Source organism: Trematomus bernacchii, unplaced genomic scaffold, assembly GCF_902827165.1.
Source record: "Trematomus bernacchii unplaced genomic scaffold, fTreBer1.1, whole genome shotgun sequence".
Lineage (NCBI taxonomy): Eukaryota > Metazoa > Chordata > Actinopteri > Perciformes > Nototheniidae > Trematomus > Trematomus bernacchii.
Genome location: NW_022988050.1, coordinates 5,465,909 through 5,486,891, shown reverse-complemented (window position 1 = coordinate 5,486,891; position 20,983 = coordinate 5,465,909). Strand labels below are relative to the sequence as shown.

General features: G+C 40.5%; 2 protein-coding genes across 2 annotated transcripts; one reads left to right on the top strand and one right to left on the bottom strand.

The window, feature by feature from the left end:
* The first annotated feature begins 1,218 nt into the window (after window positions 1–1,218).
* LOC117474004 (neurexophilin-1-like) lies at window positions 1,219–2,552 on the top strand. The gene is made up of 2 exons (XM_034119995.1): window positions 1,219–1,394; window positions 1,839–2,552. Exons 1-2 carry the CDS (start codon window positions 1,335–1,337, stop codon window positions 2,550–2,552), a joined length of 774 nt encoding a protein of 257 aa, XP_033975886.1. The 5' UTR covers window positions 1,219–1,334.
* Window positions 2,553–3,978: 1,426 nt separating this feature from the next.
* On the bottom strand, window positions 3,979–20,983 carry LOC117474007 (speckle-type POZ protein). The gene is made up of 10 exons (XM_034119999.1): window positions 20,905–20,983; window positions 11,117–11,320; window positions 10,914–11,035; window positions 10,195–10,346; window positions 9,933–10,060; window positions 9,671–9,848; window positions 9,483–9,538; window positions 7,818–7,940; window positions 7,145–7,287; window positions 3,979–5,653 (listed from the first exon to the last, which is right to left on the bottom strand). The coding sequence occupies exons 2-10, from the start codon at window positions 11,192–11,194 to the stop codon at window positions 5,509–5,511; spliced, it is 1,125 nt and encodes a 374-aa protein (XP_033975890.1). The 5' UTR covers window positions 11,195–11,320; window positions 20,905–20,983; the 3' UTR covers window positions 3,979–5,508.

The window sequence follows — 20,983 nt, the reverse complement described above, 5'->3', positions numbered from 1 at the left end:
TGAATGGCTATGATTATTTTATATAACATTTTGGACCTTTTTGTAGTTTTTTTTAAATTATATTTTATACTTTTATATCATACTATAACTTATTTTATTGCAGACTTTCATCATGCTTCTATTACATTTCTGTACAATTGTATGGCATATTACAAATTTCTATTACTTGTTAAAGAACAAATATGACACATTTAAGACTTTTTTTCAGACTGTACTAACTTTTTTGCAACAAATGTATGACAAGCTTTACAACAATAAATTCTTATAACTTTTAATAAAAAATGTCATTGTTTAGTATGCCATAAATATGTTTCTGTTTTATTTTTGTTTAGAATTATAGTTGCTAGTCCAGGGGTGTCAAACCCAAATACACAGTGGGCCAACATTTAAAAATCGGTACTAGTCGAGGGCCGGACTGGTTCAATGTTTATTGCAAAACTTATTGAAATGAACTTATTGCACATATTAAACCTGGAACTAACAAAGCTTAAATTACTGCCCATTAAACATTAAATAATCAGTTGCATTCATTTCTTATGGCTCTATCTGCAGCTTTTCATAATTTCTTATGATTACATTTTTCCACAGGCCAACAACAGCTTCAAAAAACAATTTCCGTCAAAGAAAAAAACAAACATGCCCTGTTGTCGCAAGAAAAAAAGTGCAAAAGGAAACATCCATTTAAACTCCGTTTGCTGCTCGGTGATGCTAGTTCAAGCCAGATACTTGGCATCTCATCTTGGGTGCAAGTTCATCAATGTTTGGGGTCAGGCTCTGAGCTGACGAAATCCTCAGGATTGAGTGAAGGTGTGCGTGCAATATACCCGCTAGTCAATTTGTATTATTCCAGCTCAGTCTGCACTTCGCTCTCAGGCCACAGTGGGGCAGTGACAGTCAAATTCATCAAAAATAAATCCTCATTTTAAAAAGTGTCAATTTTTATATTTCATCACCTAGAAGATAATGCAAGATGTTTTCCAGTGATGGAGAGAGAAAGGGAGGGGGACAACAGGCTGGACATCCAGAGGGGTTATTGTTAACACTGCATATCTTTAAAGAAAGGGGAATGTGAGTGTGTGTGAGGGAGGGTGAGAGAGAGAGAGAGAGAGAGAGAGAGGGGGGAGACACAGCAAAACTGAGTGATAAAAACCTTGAGATCTGAAAAAGCCTCCCAGTGTGTCTGCGAGGGAGATGCAGCACACAGGAGGGTTTCTGCAGGAACAACTCTCCCAGACTTTCAAATGAAGGAGCATTTCAACATGGACTTATAACTGTACTCATCCTGAAGGAAGTCCAGGTGAATGGATGGATCTTAAGACAGGGATTCATGCAGTATGGAGATGTTCGCCCCACGGTACTTTGTTTGGATACTTCTGGAAGGAACCTTTGGTTTGGTAAGTCAAGGACATCATTCACACCGGTGTTATGTTAGGGAAAGAACGAGCAAGCAGGTGGAGAGTAGCAAAGTGTATTTGTTAAGAAAGTGTACCAATCTTTTGCATTCTAATTATTTTTTAACTAAATTAGCCTATTTTCAGCCGTGACCTTTTATTATACCATGATATAACCCTGTAAAATGATGAATTATTTTGCAGTTACATGTCAAAATAATTAAATGCATTTTTGGAGTTTGATCTAACAACAGTATGTGTGTAGTTAGATATACAGTAGTCTGTATGTTGTTAAGTCAATACATTTCTATTTTGGACACATCACTTTTATGTTTTTGGACAGTAGTGTAACGTAGAATAGATATTCTTAATGAATATAAACTGAATCTAAACATTTATGTCCCCTTGTACTTAACATTCACATTTCTCTCCTGATTTCCTGTCTAGTTTGTTCTTGGGCAACATCAGGATAAAGTCTCCTTCAGCAAGAGAGCACCATCTGAAGACCCTTCTTCACAGAAAGACTCGGCGCTCCAAACTGGACATTTGAACACCAAACTCCCCCTCACCGGCCCCCATGCTAAGCAGGGACTTCTGGAAATACTCGGAGGAAACTCCCAGTCACACTCCAACCCATCCTTAAAGATAAAGCTCCGTCCCATCATGAAAGTCCATGGGGCCTCCAAGTTCTCCAGGACGTTCAGCTGGGGGGACTTCTACTCAAACATTAAAACGGTCAAACTGAATCTGCTGATAATGGGAAAGATTGTGGATCACGGGAACGGCTCTCTGGGAGTCTACTTCCGCCACAACTCCACAGGGGTGGGCAACGTGTCCGTCAGCCTCGTGCCCCCAATGAAGGAGGTAGAGTTTGATCTGGAGCGCCAGAGTGTGGTCAACCCCAAAGAGTCCAAGACCTTCAACTGCAGGGTGGACTACGAGAAGACGGAGCGCAACAAAAAGGTGATGCTGTGTAACTACGACCCGTCCAAGACCTGCGCTCAGGAGCAGACGCAGAGCCACGTCACCTGGATGTGCTCCAAGCCCTTCCAGGTCATCTGCATCTACGTCTCTTTCTACAGCACCGACTACAGACTGGTGCAGAAAGTGTGTCCGGACTACAGCTCCCACAACCCAGGAGCCTACCTGCCCACAGGTTAACCAGAGGGCAAAGAGAATACTCCAATACATCCAGTTTCAATTCAAGTGAATGCTTGTTTTACCATTGATCAGCCTTTGAAGTATATGTTTTAGTCCAATATCTGCTTGTTCTAGACTACACGAGTTGTCTTAGACTGTTTTTATGAAATGCACAGTATTAGGGGTGGAACAAACACATATTTTCATTATTGATTGATGTGGCGATTGTTTGTTTTTTAAATTATACTTTTCAATTTATCCTTTAGTTTTTATGAAAGTTGTGAATAATGCTCATGAAAACCTTAAACATAAGGCAATGCAGATAATCCTGAGAGGAGATAAATCATATTTAGTATTTTATTCTCTTTAAATGGCATGAATGATTCTCAAAATATGAATTGAATAAAGTAATTACTTTTGCTCTACACATACTAATATCTGCCGATACTAGACAATAGCAAGTTTTGGTTTGTAAGGTGTGATATAGTTAAGTTAGTTTGTAATACTTAAGAAATAAGACTATATATGTATACTGTATAGTCAGGATGTCCCATGCATTTGCAACGTTCTTATTTTGCATATCAATTTACACTTTTGCCAAATGTTGCCAAATGTTAAGGACATGTATGTGAAGCAATCAACCCTATTAAAGAAATACTTCAAAATAAACATTTGTATATCAACAACTCACCATTTGCTACCTTGAATTTGTGAAGAAAACGTATTTCTCTCATTCCTCCATGGTGACGAAGACTGAAGTAAATCGGGCCTGCAACAGCAAAGCTAAAACATTAGTTAATAAACTCTCATACTACACATGCAGTTTTATCATAGTATGATATATACTATATTTATGTATTAATCTGTCCGAATTTTTAAGACCAACATATACTTACTGGAAATGTTAATCCTTAAAGGTTTCACATCATTAAAGTGGAGTAAAGAAATATACCTGAAAATGTTGAGGGGTAGAAGTGCAATGCAATGGAAATACTTAAGTATTTAAGTCAAGTTCCTCAGATTAAGTGTTTGGGTAAATGTAATGACTTGCATTGCAGCACTTTGGTTGCCTTTCGTCCAAATTTCACTCCAGTGTTTTTATCATAGAAAGAAATTAGGAAGTTGTTCATGTTTTGGAAAGTGCAAATTGAAAAAAAGGATACATTAAATATTAACATCTCCTAAAAGTTAATTACATATGCAGTAAAGGGATTTAAAAAACATACACACTAAAATGCCCAGATTTAATCATGATTAGGTTTATGCCACTCTAATTTAAAGAAGATTTAAAAACTTGAGTCATCAAATGAAATGTCTTTAAACACCGGTCTTTCTGCCTGATACCTTTCCTTAGGAGGTGATCTGTGGAGTCCCATAATCATCTCTAAATGAAACGCCTGTTTAATGAGACAGACTGAAAAGAATAAATAAACAATTCAGACAAAAATACCAGACAAAGTTTGCATTGCATTCAATACAAAATAGTTGTGATTTAATCTTTTGGGAACAAAAAATTGGCAACAACTAAGTGTCACTTCTCATAACCAGCGATATCTACAGGAAAGAAACGACAGTTCCTTCGATCATTACCATTTTCCGCGAGTTTGAAATGATAACTTCAAATGTATTTCATGTGGTTTGCCTCGGTGTGCATCTCTTCACATTCGGTCTCTTCTGAACATTAAAACGTGTTCATTTCAATTTCCCCTCAGTCTTTATGCCTGCAAAGAAAACAAGTCCGCTTTTTTTTTCAATTTCACGGTGGAAGATGCTTTTTGTTTACCCAGCTTCAAAATCACTGGTGTCTGTACAAATTCCTATGAAAAAAATAGAAATTACAGTTCTGGGGGAAAAAACAAATAAGAAATCCGTCATAAAATAACATCAACATGCCTGATTCAATCTCAATTCTAGTTTGAAATCCGACCATTTTTTTCCCACAATTTGTTGCCTCCTGGTTGGTTTGTCCGTCGAAACCTTGAGATATGTTTTCCTCTCAAGGCTATAAAAACAGATCCACACACAAAATACAATTTCCCCAAGAATGACGTCCAGTTGCTTTTCTGTACCCTCTCTATACTGTTTCTTCCCAGCTTTTAAAAAAAATGAAAACGGATGCGAATGAAGCAGAGTTTTTGGAGTACATGTGTTGTGTCTGTCTTCTTAAAGGGTTCTTGTTCTTGGTGGTCCTGTTGGGTCTTTAGTCCATGAAGCTCTCTTCAGTATGTGCTTGCCTACAGTATTACTACTTTACTGCTGGTAAGGGTTCTTAAGGGGTGACCTGTGACTTTAGTGCAATGTTTCTCCAACTTTCTCAAGGAGAATTAACGTTAAGTTTGTCCCATATCTGCTTTTTAGACTAGCCCTTGTTGTCTTTCTCAGGGGAGGGGGGGGGGGGGCTTCTAGTTTGTAACTAACAGGCCCATTTCTTCGTGAGTTTGGGGGCATCTCGGACTCCAAACAGAGCAAAAAGTAGCCTTATGATAAAATACACAGCTTAATGTATCTGCACGTGTCCTTTAATCCTCCTCATCCCCTGACAGTTGGCTCTTTTGGGGTTTTGGTGTCCAGTCCTTCCTCCCGAACGGATTCCAAAGTAGGAACTAACGGGTGTCGAGGGGTTTGGTTTTCACACAAAGATAGGAGCACAATGTCATACCTCACTGGGCCCGAGCCGAGGAGAAAGGGGGAGGGGTATTGTGTTTATTCTTGTAAACAACAAACATCCACTTCACCAGCACCTGCCCCTCTCTTTCACCTCCACTTCCTCTTCCTCCTTCTTCCCTCTGTCTTTAGAAGAGACTAAATACAGCAGGTTTGGATGGGGCAGAAGGGGGGGGTCCGGTGGAGGATGTAGGTAGTGAACTAGGTAACAGCGAGGGGAAAGGTTGTCCCTGCGTGAGGGGGGGAGTCTGTGTGTCTTTGTGTGTATTTGCATGAGCGTGTGTGCGTATGCATGGGTGTCAGCTTCTTGCTGTTAGGATTGTTTGAGGCGCTTGCGGGGGGTTCCGAGGAAGGGGCACTGCGCTGAGGCCAGGGAGCGGTACGCCTCGGCCACCAGGTGAGGGTGAGACGCCACCATGGACTTCCACCCCGCCGTCTCCATCACCTCTGCAGCGTGGCTGGAGGACGAAACAAAAAACATTATATTAGGGACGATCCATCGGTATTACAGGGGTGTCAAACGTCTCTGAATCTAATATTATAGACGTTTTTTATTTAAAAAGGACATATTATGCAAATGTTCAGGTTTGTGTTTGTATTGTCTGTCTCTGACATAATTACATGCTTTAAAGTTCCCCTATTATACTGTTTTTCATCAATATATTATAGGTCTCAGATATATACAAAACATGTCTCTGAAGTGTTTGGCTCCAAACACCAAACAGATCATTGTAGCATTACCCATAATCCCCTCTGTTTCAGCCCTGTTTCAAAAGTGCTGATTCTCTGTCTGTTACTTTAGATGAAAATAAGGAGCCACTCCCCACGCCCCTCTGAGAGAGATTTGGTTAAAAAGAACACAATGGTGCTCTAGGAGGAGATTCAGGTGATAAGGTGTGGGGGGGGGGGGGGGGGGGGGGGGGGGGGGGGAAGTTACCTTGCTTGGTGATTGGCTAATGGTTACACAAGCCAAAAAATCGTTATGACATCATAAAGTGGCCAAAATCTGATCAGCTCATTTTCCGACAGGTTTTTATATAAATGGATCAGGACAACGACAGCGAATCTTTTTTCCTGAAACTTCCAGAATCTCTTTACACAGAGGGGGGGACACATGTTTACGTATACAAGACATGAAAAAGTGGATTTTGCATAATAGGTCCCCTTTAATATTCGCTTAACATTTACTGCCTGTGCTGCAGCACCTCTTTTCCCCCTCTGTCTGAAACCAGAGCCCAGTCTGCTCTGATTAGGGATGTCCCACCCCTTAGCCTATCACGTCAAATGTGTTGGAGCGCTAGCCAATAGAAGCGCAATTTTTACATTATGATGTCACAATGTTACGGAGGTTTCAGTGTGTTGAACTCCCTCTGCGGGGAACTTTGGGAGTTTAGCCATTGCAGACCATTTACATGCACAAAAACCTATAAAACACACTACAGGAAAGCTGAACCCCAAAAAGCATAATAGGGCAAAAACAGATCATAGAAAACTGAAACTAGACAATGTTTGGCATTTTTCTAGAAAAATTACTTAAATGAATAAATCTTCATGATGATTTGTGCCGGTTCTTTTTTGGTCGATGTACTAATCAAATAATTGTTTCAGCTCTATAAATGAAAGGAAACAATCTGGAGCAATATGTGTGAGCTGAGCACAAACACATGTTCAGTTAGTTATCATCTCATTCATCTAGGTCAATACATAAGGCAGGTAGTGAGAAGTCAGGTTGTCCTGATCCTTCTGGAAGCTTTTAATAATGTCAGACAGACCCCTCCATGGGGGACATGTGAAATTCAATTATTACAGCATGGGAGGAGGCGAGAGGGTGACGCTGTGTGAATCTGGTGTCATCAGTAACAATGGCGAGACAAAGAGGAGAAGGAACAGAGACAAACTGTTCAGAGGACTTCTGAGGATCTGTAAGAAGTGACGACGAGTGAACTCACTAGTTGATGAAGTCGACAGCCTGAGTTTTCAGCTGGTCGGCGCTGTGCAGGTCCGCCAGGATGAGGATCTCCGCTGCGTTCTCCACAGACAGACTGGTGCACAGCGCGTCCTCACACATGACCTTCAGTCTCTCCAGAGCATACTACAGAGAGAGAGAGAGAGAGAGAGAGAGGACAACATGAGCACTCTGCATGTCTTCAACAGGAGGTATCTGCTGTGACAGATTTAGTGATACTTAACTAAATTAGGTCTGTGTCATAGAGGAGTGGAATCATGACTTACTGGGATAATAGGGTTAGTGATTAGTGTGCACTTAATTCATCTCATCACCTTATGACATCTGAAAGCTCACAGTGTTTGCTCTCGTCACATTAAATACAGATAAGACAGCAATTTTATCTGCAGTAACAGATGTTGTTGGTCTGGGCGCTTTGGTTTATAAATAATACCTCCATGTTTTGGGGTTATCCAGCAGTATACAATATATATATTTTGATATTTGCATATTATATTAAATATAGAACCAGCGCATATGCATTGAGTCGATCAAGTTTATCTCCCACCCCTAATCTGGTGCTGTATGCAGACATTGATACTAGAAGATCAGTCGATCTTTAATATTCAGAGTTATGTTCATATTTCAAAATGAACATTGCACTATTGTTCTAATACCTTGTCAGCCGCTGCCAGCAAGTCGTCAGCCATCTTGTCCAGGTTGGGAGCTTTGTCTGTGTAAATGAAGCACATCATCTCTTTGAAAACCTCCGGCTCCACATCGTTGATCTCTACACGGTTCTGAGAGGGAGAGACACCAAGGTTAGAATCCTGTGACATGAGCTTAAACTATAGCATGACAAAAATTATCGCAGCAAGTTTTTTTGCATTATGCCACAAAAATAAAGAACATTTAGATAACTATTTGGCTGTGAATCTCTACACAGTGTTTAAAGACACTTTGGAGAAATACTTAACAAATATGCAACAATAAACCACATTTGAATCTGCTTGTGAACGCTTCTGATTTAAAACTCCAACAGATTTCATATTTGTCATGACTAGCCAATAAATCAATATGTGCACTTATTGTAACCTTGTAGCAAATCAAGCAATGTGACCACACAAAAAAAGCTTGCTGTACGTTTAAAAACATAATTTAAAACCATTATATAGAGTGCCATAGTGACGCGTCCTAAAACCCGGAAGTAAGTTAGCATTTTACCACTTCCGGTTCCTTCGACAAAAAAGCAATGCAATTTCTCCATAGGATTTTGGAAAATATCTGGAAATAAGGTCTGTGGTTGAGACACATTTAAGAGACGGATCACGTTTTGTTCTACGACATTAAATCCATCAGCAGTGACCCCGCTGGTGATTTTTGAAGAGTTTACATGTCTGAAAACCATGGTTGTTATTAAGTGGCTGAATAGGACTACAGAAGTTGTCGAGGCCGTTGTACGTCATTACGCCGAACACGTAAACACTCCCGCTAAGTTTGTTTGCCCTGTTCTGCTTGAAAGCAAGTACCTGCCTCCTGCAAACTGTTCAAACAAACGCTTCAACTTGTACCATTTAGAATCTGTAGTTTTGAATATGGATCTTAAGTTGGCGTGACGTTGAAGCAGCGACCCTGCTGTAGTTCGTTTATAGCATAACGTTAGCATTTTGCTTATGGCGACTAGATTTATGATTAGAAAATTCTAAAAGTAGGGTAGACATGTGGATATTATCCGGCTGAACAAAACGTGATCCGTCTCTTAAATGTGTGTCAACCACAGACCTTATTTCCAGCTATTTTCCAAAATCCTATGGAGAAATTGCATTGCGTTTTTTGTCGAAGGAACCGGAAGGAGTTTACTTCCGGGTTTTAGGACGCGTCACTGTGGCACTCTATTGTCATGTTTTCAATCTGCAGATAAAATCTACTCTGTTTCAAATTTACAAAAGTGAAATGTTTCATTCTTTTAAAACTTTGTAACAGAAATTGGCTTTGGTTTAAAAAAAACAAAAAAAAAAACAACAACATCTGGGCTGCTTCTCCTGCAATTTCATTTCGTACAGTCACATGTGCACAGATGAAAAAGAAAAAGCAATTCTCTGCTTCTGCAGCTCTGTCAGTGAAGGATGAATCCTGACCCCCAAGTACGGCAGGACAATTTCATTTCAGGAGCGCCATCATTCAGCTTCTGCAAACAGCTCCGTGCTGCAGCCGTTTCACAGCCCACAATCCTTCACTCACTGTAACTCCTCCACACAGCGGGGAACATCTGAGTGAGCCGCTGAGGAACAAAACAAATTCATTTCTAGGAGTAAAAAAAGCTGAAGGGACCGTTGGCTCACCTTTTTGCTTTCCTCCATCTCGTGCTCAAACATGGCGCTGAATACAGGGGAACGTGCTGGAAGCAGTTATATAAGAACAATATGTTAATGAGTAATCTGTCAAGCAACGGTAACAATTCAAATTCAAATATTACACCCACACTCTGTAGGACCAAATACAGTATAATGAGTGTGCCTGGTGTCTGTACCTGCGAGGATGGCTTTGTGAGCCTGAAACTCCTGTCCTGCCACACACAGGGAGCAGTCTGTGAAGCGGGAGTTTTCCCACAATCCCCCCAGCTCGTCCGCTAGCCGGCAGTCAGGAACCTTCACCATGTTCATCGTGTTCTGCCCAGATATGTTCACCGAGTCCTGCACCACGCTCACCTGAAGGAGAGATATTCAATTAAATGCAATACTTAAAAATGCACTGGAGTGATAAAGGGTGTAAACCAAGACTAGGCAGCGTACCTCGCAGAAGAGCGTGAGCTTGTCGTCAGGAAGAAGACCGTTGGCCTCATCTAGGAGGAAGTCTCTGCGGATGAACTTTTTGAAGCCCCAGTCTTTCCCCTGGACAAAGCGATATGCCCTCTGGCTTTCTGCAGGCGATCAGGACAAAAAGAAGTCCAGAAAAGGAAAGAAAAAGTGGGATTTTAAAAAGTACAGGAAAACTGCCAACTCCACAGGATGTTAGATCTGACTCTTTGAAAGTGTATGCCCCCCAGTGGCTCACCCATGGCTTTGGTCTCCTCTCCCTTGGCGTTGAGGATGGAGAATTTGAACTTGGCGCGCACCTCGGCCTTCGGACAGCTGACCAGCAGCAGGTAGAGAGACAGGTAGTCTTTGCTCTCCTCGTCCAGGCCCTTCGGATTCACTCGCAAACACCTGATGGTGAGAGGGTGTAATATTTAGGATCTCTTCAAATATATGAATCTCTCCTTACTAAAGAATTTTGATTATATACATGCAGTTTTAATGTAAAGTTGTCTGTCTATGCACTGTGTATTCATGCTTTTTCTGATCGTTATGAATACAGCAGGCTAACAGAGCACTCACTAGTGCTTGCATTCTTCTGACTCATCAGCTTAATATTTGTTGTGCATATTTATGACTGTTTACTCAAGGGCCTCTTGTGGTTTCTGTGATTCACACTTTTGAAAAACATATATATTTGATGAGAAGGAAGACCTTGAAAACTGAGAATAGACTTGAAAAATGACCCTATAGTCCCTGAATGTTTGTATAAATACTGAAGTGCAAGTATACCAGTTTAATGATAACACTGAATAGAGCACTTTTGTGTAAGGTTTGCTTTATAAGGGATCAAAATTGATGATCCCTTATCTGATGGCAGACTCAAAATTGGCAGTTTCAATTCCTGTACACTGCAGTATGATAACGAACACTGGATTTTAGAATATGATGAACAACATGGCTTTCTTGCCCGCCCACCATTTCAGCTTGTCGTTGGCCCCAGAAGAGAAGGTGGAGCTCTTGATGACCTCTCCCATCTCCTCACGACAGAAGCTGAAGTTGTTGATGGTCCACATGTAAGAGAACTTCACCACTTTGATCTGGCAAAGCAGAAAACAGTCAGTAAAGCTACGAATATTTGATGTATTTGACATTAAAGATAACAGTGTTTTTAGCTGTACCTGTGTGTAACACCAGCTCTCGGCCACGGGCCCGCTGGACATTTCCGCAGGGGGAGGGGGACTCGGGACTCTTGACATTGCCAGCGTGACAGACGGTGTCGGGGGCAAGAGGGTGAGGAGAAGGAATCCGTCACTTCCACTCGTCAATGTTCAGTCCTGACGTCCATCTGCATCAGCACACGCCAGATGGAAGCAGTTTGCCCCCTAGAAACCGACAATGTGAGTGTGATTAGTTGATAGAGTTTAAATCCCATCTTCACGAAAATCCTGTCTAGCTGCGTGAGACACATTCTCCTAACAAGGCTACAGAAAACGAAGAAAAAACAGCTCATTGTAATGCAACACACAGGCTCTGTATCTTTTGATTAATCCAGTTAAGATTCAATATCATTTAATTCATGCAGCCACATCGCCTGGTATCGAGGTTTGTGGTGTTTTGGCTGGATGAATTGTCCCTGACCCGTTGGGGGACGGCGGGAGATCGATGGCCCGAGCCTGTTCTGAGATCAATAGCCGCCGCAATTGCAATTAAGTCTCCAAAATGAACTGTAAATAAACAAGCGGCCTCCCAGGACTCTGATGGAGGGGGGGGGGGGGGGGTTGGAGCCACTGGCCAAATCCAAGGTTCCCAAATTACCACACACACACACACACACACACACACACACACACACACACACACACACACACACACACACACACACACACACACACACACACACACACACACACACACACACACACACACACACACACACACACACACACACACACACACACACACACACACACACACACACACACACACACACACACACACACACACACAACACACACACACACACACACACACACACACACACACACACACACACACACACACACACACACACACACACACACACACACACACACACACACACACACACACACACACACACACACACACACACACACACACACACACACACACACACACTGTACGTGCCTTATTCAGCCCTGATGCCTGGCTCTATGACTATTTATAGACTTTTGTCTCCCTCTTTTTGATATTACGCTTCTTTGTATGCGAACTAAACACACAATTCAGTGACATTGGTTAATTATGGGATAGGAGTGTACAGAGACTGTATTTCCATATTTTTGTAAGGGGAAATTCACACAAAACTGGACACCATCTAGACACAATGCCAGATATATAAAAATGTTTCATCTTGCTTCGAGGTCAGTGGCTGATAGTTGACTGTTTTCACATTTTTTTTCAACGCTTTATAAAACCAGTCTATTTCCTTCTGGGTCCTCATGCTGTTAATCTGCGGCCAATTCTTGATCCACTCTTCAATACTGTATTTTCTATTTTACCATTCCTGGAACCATTAATCCGTCTCTACCTTTCTCTCACACCCGGAGCCTTTAATGTCTTCATCAATAAATTGGGTCCAAAAGCAGCGTAACAAATTGTGACGTCTGGGAGTTGATGGTTTCACTGAATGGAGGTGAAGCATTGAGTGATGCTGCTTAGAGGCTGTGTGAAATATATCATCTGAACAGACTGGAAACTGAAAGCATGGCCATTTACAAAAGACTTTAACAGATTAACTGCTGAATTACTTTTTTTTTTAACAAAACCTTTGAATCAGCTTAGTCTGTTTTAATGCTTTAGCAAACATACAGCCTTCACAAATCCTTTAAATTAAAACATGTTTCCTTGTCAGAACGTCAAGATTACCACCGTGGGACTGTCAGGATGATAGAAAATGACTGATTAATAAAGTCAAGTAGCATGATGAATAATAGTTTTCCATCACACTTACAGGTCGAGTGAACATATTCTGGATTCTAATGTAAGTGACCTTTTTTCTACGATAAAAGCCAAAAGGTAATAGGAGAAAAACTTTTATTTTAACCTAAAGGCTTTGGGAGCATCTCAGAAGACCAAATACAAGGAATTATATCCCTCCACATTCTCCTCTATAGGACATTCTGCATAGTATGTAGTATGAAAATGGAAAACTTATATTAACTTCGAAGATATCTTCTTCACAGGAACAGTGTAGTCCCTGAAGCTCTATGTAACAGAAACATCTTTTGGATGGGTCTAGATCAGTGGTTCTCAACTGGTCAGGCCTCGGGACCCACTTTTTACTTGGTCAATACATCGCGACCCAACATTTTGAAGCACTCAAATCTATTCAACAAAAAATCGTACTGTAATATATACGCTTTTCAGCATACAATATTAATGAAAGTGAAGTACAGTGCATATATCCCTTATATCCCTTCACAGAACAAAAGTATGCTTTTAAAAAAGGTTTAATGAGATGATGGAATCAAAGCTGAACTATATAAAAAGGCACACATGCTGAAAACCCAACCCCAGCAGGGGGGTCTGGGGGGATTCTCCCCCAGGAGATTTTTAGAAATACTAACATAAACTACGCATTCTGGTACACTCCGAGAAGAAAATAAATAAATCTATTACTACCCGACATATTAATAATATTTTATGCCATTGTTTGTTTTTCACTTTGTTCTGACATCTTGCTGCGAGAAGAGCAAAGAGGAGAGAGTCTGTGTGACTTACTTTAAATTGTGGTAAGGGTAGATAGCTCCCATTGTTCTGTGACCTGTCAATCATCAAACCGGGGGTCATATTTCATTATGTGTTCATTTTTATCTGAAGTTGTACCCATGGATGTATAAAGAAGAGTTCTACCGCAAAGTTATTCTCCGTGGGGACTTCCGGCAACAATCTTGATTCTGATTGGTCAGAAGACTCGAAAAAACATCAGCAAAGATATTTTATTGAGAAGACGATCGTGACAGAAGTTTTCAAAACCGTTTATGGTCTCCGGTACTTCCAGTCCAACGCCGACTACATGCACAGCGTTAGAAAATCGGGCCTTCAAAATAAAAGTTTGACTTTTCCCCCCAAAAAAAAGAAAAAAAAAAATTTCAATTTTTTCTTTTCAACTTTTTTTTCTTCACTCACACATTTGCGACCCACTCGAAACGGGTCCGCGACCCACTTTTGGGTCGCGACCCACCAGTTGAGAACCACTGGTCTAGATGTTCATAGCATGAGAACGCTGCTAAACACTTGGCTGGAACTGAGCGATCCTACCGAGTCACAGTCGGAGCCTGATCCAGAGGAAAAAGGGAGTCTTAATGGGAACAATGAGTAAAAGTAATTGTAATATTGTTGTTATTTTATCTTTTATGTATTATTTGGTTTTATTGTCATGGGTACTACCTGTGCTGTGTTTATATAGCGCAGAATGCACCAACAATTTAGGAACAAAAAGGGCTTTGTTGTGCTCCAATCACATTGCTACATCTTGCCAAAGCAAAACAAACCTTTTTATGAAGCTTTGTTCCGCCCAGTTTAAAAATGGTCTATATAAAAAAGTCTTTGGAGAACCACCGATTGTTCTTCATTGTTAAACAGTAGCAAGATGGACTGAGACGAAGATAAAGTAAGGGGGTTATAGGGAACGAAAATGAAAAAGAATATGATAGAGAGGCCAAATGGAAAAAACAGGTGGCGAATGAAAGATGGGCCACCGTCTGAGGAACCACTCGCAGAGATAAATTGCCACACAAAGTGGTTGGATGGGGACAAAAGAAAATCCAGCAGAGGTATGAGAGAGAAATCAAATACAGGTTCGTGGACAGGTGGACTCTGATGAAGACGCACGCTGTATTGAAACACTCCCGGCACACGACTGCTTCCTCCGGAAATACCCATGAACTGAGATGTGAAACAAACACAGATTTGAATAGTGAAATAGCTGGACATATCTGCCATAGAGCGCAAAGGAATAATCCTTCAAAATGTCATAAAATTAAACCCTATTTTTCTGCCCTATCCGAAGTGTTTACACTCAGAAACGATATCTCAATATTGTAGATATTATTTGTTGTGGCAGAGGTTGTGTTGTATTCAGATTGCCAACTGGAGCATGGCAGATTCTCAAGAAAACTATGCATGCATGTAATCCAATGGGATGTTATGACATTGATAGCAGCCTCACAGTTATACTCTGTGTATTCTCGTTACACTGTATCAGCTGTATTTGGTTACTGTCATAACTTCTGCTGCTTCACGCTAAAAGCATAAAGACTGTCAGGATAAAGCCCTTGACACACCAGGCCGAAATCAGCCGTCTTCGTTAGTCGGACGACGAAGCGTGCCCTGTCGCCCAAACTCAATTTAGTGTGTCCCGAACCGTCGGCCGTGACACGCCTTATTTGGCCTTTCATGGCCGACGCATGACCGATTCAACATGGTGGCTTTACTGTGAAGAAGATAAAGGACAGGCAATGTATGTCAATTAAAAACAGGACTATGGTCATTCTCTTCAGTTTTTGACAGTGTTTCAGCTTTCATTTTTGCAACAGAGTATTGGAACAATTGTTAGATAAAGAGATGCAACACCAAGCTGCACACCTCCAACTCCTCAGCAAGGCAACCAAATAAACCAGCCAATAAATTATCCAAATTAAAAGTTGTTTTCTTCTGACACATGTCTTTCAATTTTAAAGAACATACATTAACCAAACTCTGGTAGATGTGTCTATCAAAGACTCCACTTTCCAAAAACATAAACTACCATCAGCACAGGTCAAAAGCAGCGTGATTATTTTTTATAGTTGTTACTGAACTTTCACCAGACAATCTATACACTTATCACAAATATTGACTATCTGTGTCGGCAGTAATCACAGCAAGGTTTTTTAAGTGAAGGGATGCAATCAAAATTCATCATATAACAGACACCAAGACTTACTCATAAATATCCATTCAAAATCTAGTAGATGGTAGAGGAAAGGTAAACAATCCATGGACCGTTTGATCATCACAAAGTAAAACACTTTTCCACCTTCATCATGTGAAGACAAACCAGCCTGAACTTTACAGCAGTGTTTGTACAATTAATGTGGCCAAGCAGATCATAGATAATTAGGTATTTAAGTCAATCTATGAATTAAAATGAATTAATGTATCAGTACACATATGATACATGAGGTGGCAGTTACGACCACGATGCTTTTTTTCCTGAGCTTCAGTCCCCCTGACCAAAAAAAAGGAGAAATCAATCTCTGCTCCAAATTAAACACTAGAGGTATGAAGGCCTTTCAGTCGGCAATTTCCAAGGGGGATACAAAAAATTGCAACCCTTGTCGAAGTGTCAGTGAACACCATGTCTACTTCCAAAGCTTTGGTCTTTGAGGACTGCAGTAAGCCACAGACAAACCTTAAAACTATAATTGGTACAGGGACTGGGGATCGATTGCAGAGCGCGTGTTGGGCCTCTGTGGGAGCGATTTCATATTCTGCCCTCGGTCATGGTGCTCGTCCTTTCCTAAAAACTCAATCTCAGAAAGGTATGAACTATTGATTTTGCTCCAGCGATCAGCTTGCCTCACTCTCATCCCTGACTTTGTGCAGAACCACAATTACATTGCAGGGGATTTGGGGGTCAGAAAAGCATTAGCTACCAGGCTTTACCTCCTCCCTGTACTTCCTCCCTAAAACCCTCCTCACTCGGCCAGGCACGGGAGGTTAAAGGCAGGAGTGACCTCAATGCATATTTAATGTGTCCAGTCACCTGGCTCACACCATTACAAACATTTAAACTTGACATGTTGACCCCTAAGGGCAGAAACCCCTGCAGGCTGCAAAACACTGCAAGTAGTCCCATCATTAAAGCTTTGAATTAGGTCTAATGCTGCGTTCACACCGGACACGATGCGATTTTTGGGGGCGGCGCGATTACATGTAAAGTCAATGCAGAGACGCGGACAGACGCGAATTCGCTCCGACGGCGCGCATGAAGCGGTGGACACGACGCGTATCACGCGATTGAAGGGGGCCGCGTCAAACGCGAGAGTTCGATTTTTTTCAACTCGAGCGTCAAATTCACGTGACGCGTTCTCGCGAAAGCCTATCAGCGTTGGGATTCCCTCTGACGTCCCTCTGATGTCCTGCTGTTGATCAGTTGTAAAGATGGAAGAGATGATCGTTGTGGTTGTGAGTGGGTTCCCGGAGATTTACAATACAATGTCGTATATCTACCGGGACCGCAACAAAAAGGAGCTGGCTTGGAGGAGAATAAGAACCCAGACACGACGGCGTTTGTTGCTACGTTTGTAGGTCTTCCACAGAAGGTACAAAGCAGCAATAGTTATGTCTTCCATAGTCAAGGACAGAAATAACCAAAACGATCTTGCATGGAAGTGTAAACAACCTCAACTGTCCGTCAACGGCGCGGCGCGTCAACGGTATGTCTGTTTTGAATGACGCGATAAAACAAACTGCAAGCCGCGGTGAAACTTGAGCGATTGGAGCGATGCGAATATTTAAGCTTCATCATGCTTCAAAAGTATTGCTTTTTGAGGAATGTTCGACAGGAGATTATCTGTAAGAAAGATGCCATTATGATTAAAAATTCAATCATTTTGTAATTTTCTAAAATTCCTTAATTATACTTTATTCACTTGCTCTTTATTGCTCAGACATCAGGTTCCAGTACGAAACATTTAACATAATAGGGATTAAATCAAGTTGGTGACTAAAACACTTTTATTTTTTACACTGTAGAACAGGGGTCTCCAACACGTCGATCGCGAGCTACCGATAGCTCGCCAAGCAAATCCAAAATGTAAAAAATACACACAAAAAAAAAAGGAAATGTAATTAAAAGAATCTACCCTATGCATAAACAAAACCTCAATCACAGCAAACTCTATCTACTTACTACAACTCTATATCTATCTAACACCCCTCCTCCCCACACACCCCACAATGAATATCGACCAATCAGGTTCTTGCTTGATTTGCTGGGACCAGCGTTGCAGTCCGGAAGAAAAGCAATGTGGAGCGGCACCTCACCGCACACTTTAAGGAGTTTGACCTTTCCTTCTGGCAGAATCTACACAACACATCAGCCCCATTGAACAGCCTAGTCATGCAGCCTATACAGCACATGAGGGGCAGAGTTTGACTCTGTGTGTGTTGCAACTTGCATATATATTTATTGCACACATACGCATGGCGTAATTTCCACTGGGGACAGGGAGGACATGTCCCCCCCACTTTTCGAAATCCTGTTTCCCCCACTTTACAAATATGTTTATTATTTATTTTTTGCGCAAGCCGTCATCGCCACGGAGGAGCACACAGCCTCTGTGAGCGAGCGAGACAGAGAGCTAGAGAGAGCACACCTTTATCTATTTAATATAGTTGTAAAAGATAAAGTAAGAAATCATTCCAATGTGTACTATAAAAAAAAAAAAAACAGTTTAAAAGGGGATTGATTAGTAAAATATGCATAAATAAAAAGAAAGAATGCTAACTAGGTAACATAAGATAAGAATAAACAAGTTTAAATGATTTGTTATTGGTTGTGATCATATTCTAAAGATGTTTGGATTATTGAAAAGTATACAGCTCTCTTTCATCTGAGTGTTGTGAGCTGTTTCCATCAATTCATTTTGTGCTCAAAGTGCTCCAGATTGATGCATTTCACTTCAACATTTAAAAACAAATCTTACACACCCCCTGGGTGTTTCTCAATCGCGAGTAAAGCAAGTATAGCTGCTTCGTCTATGCTTGTCCATGTCTCCTGCCTGTTCCCGTCTGTAAGTTTGTTCCTGTCTGTCGTGTTCCCCGGTTTTGTTTCTGTTTATTAGTTTCTTGTTTTTTCATGCCTTCAGCTTTTGTTAATAAAGCCCGCTTTTTGTTAACAAACCTTTTTGTATTTTTGAACTGCACTTGGGTCCTATTTCCCCAAACCTGACACATATAATAATGTTAAACTGTGCTAAATATATACACTGCAAAAAAACAAAAAAGAGAGGAGTAAAAGTAGCTCACGACTTGTTTTATTTTTTGAAAGTAGCATCCTAAAAAAGGTTGGAGACCCCTGCTGTCGAAGAACTGTGCAAACGCAGTGGATTTTACTCGAAGTCATCACACTTTAAGTGAACTCAGCTAAACCGAGTTGTGTATACTCAGTATATCTGGAGGGAAGGCCAGAAAAAAAATTGGTCTAAGACCCTTTTAAATCTGCTGTGGGGCAGCACTTTGACTTTTAATATAAGGAAAGGAATGTAGCAAAAAGACGAGTAGAGATTCCAAGTGCTGCAAGAAAGCCAAGCTTTGCCTCACAGATACTGTACACTTGTGTTCAAATGCATCACGAATCACTACACAATATAAAGGTAACACCACCAAAACAACAGCGAAACATTTGGTGTAAAGTTGATAAAGTGTCCAGGCTAGTGTGTTCACCAGCAGCGTGAGAGAACATCTGCTTTCAGTGCCAACAACAGAAGTGATATCATTGCTGTGGTGTTAAGTCATTCATACTATTGTGTATATACAAGTCATTACTGAGAAAATATTCAGAGTCACACCTAGGGAATTAAATTAGCGCAAGGTGGTAAGTATGTCAGGTCATCGGCCACCATGCAGTTTATTCTTATATTCTATTTAGAAGTATTATGTTTGAATACTTAAAAGGTCTGGACTCAGGTTGCATATTATAAAACACATGTAAACTTTCTGGTACTAAAGAGATAGTGGTTACTAAATACTACTACTATAATAAATCATTCCACATTTCATAGGTGGCACGGCAGACAATACAATTGAGAGCAAAAAAGAAATGCTCAGACAATTGTCACACCTAACTTTTTTACTTCAAACAATTTGTAAATGACAATTATCAATGGCAGTTTCTGAGCAGATTGACAAAACAGACCAGAACAAAATAAGTAAAACTCAAAACATACTACTTAAAACCATAAATTACAGTCAGTGTTGTAAAGTAACAAAGTAGATTTACTCAAGTATTGTACTTGTACTTTACTTAAGTATTTCCATTTTTTTACTACTTTGTACATCTACCCCACTACAATTCAGAGGCAAATCTTGTATAATGAGTACTTTTATTTTTGGTACTTTCAGTATATTTTGATGCCAACACTTTTGTACTTTTACTTTACTTTACATTTTGAATGCAAGACTTTTACTTGCAACAGAGTATTCCTACACTCTGGTACAATATATGAGTACTTCTTCCACCTCTGATTATAAATGACAACTATGAATGACTGTTTCTGAGCAGATTGAGAAAACAGATCATACCAACCAAAGCACTTCTAAAACTCAACATACTACTTTAAACCATCCACAGAAGTAGCTCTAAAAAATAATGATAAAAGGCTTAGGAAACAAATCCTCTTGTTCCTGACATTTATCTATTAACCAAATATATGTCATACATTTAAAAAATATGTATATTAACAACTATACATAACATTTAAACAATCTTCATTGTGTTTTATTAAGAGTTAAAGTTGTAGCAGACGATGCTGGAGACTCAGTTCGCAGTTACAGTAGGCGGTGACAGTAGCAGGTAGTTAACCTGCTAACAATACAGATTATCGAAAAGGTATCATACTCTAAATAGTTTTCTTGACTAACGCTTGGTTTGAACACCAGTGTGCTCATACTGAAAAATAAATCCTATACAGTGATGAAAAGTTATGGTACATTTCAAAATAAAAAAATACTGTGAGTAATCCAGACACTCTGACGATAGCACGACAGCTAACTGATCGAGCTAGTTAGCATGCAGCTAACCTAAGCCAAACAAAACGGTCTGGGAAATTGTCGAAATAACTGCAATTAAAAATACGACATAAGAGCTTTAATTCTTTCTTTTTAAGTCTTAAATCCACATGTCAGTGCTTGTTGTTTTATTTAGGGAAAGGCTTACCTTTGTGTTGGGTTAAATTAAGACGCTAGTTGTCCGGGATATTCTGTTGTTGATTGCTAGCATGCTAACTGGCAGACAT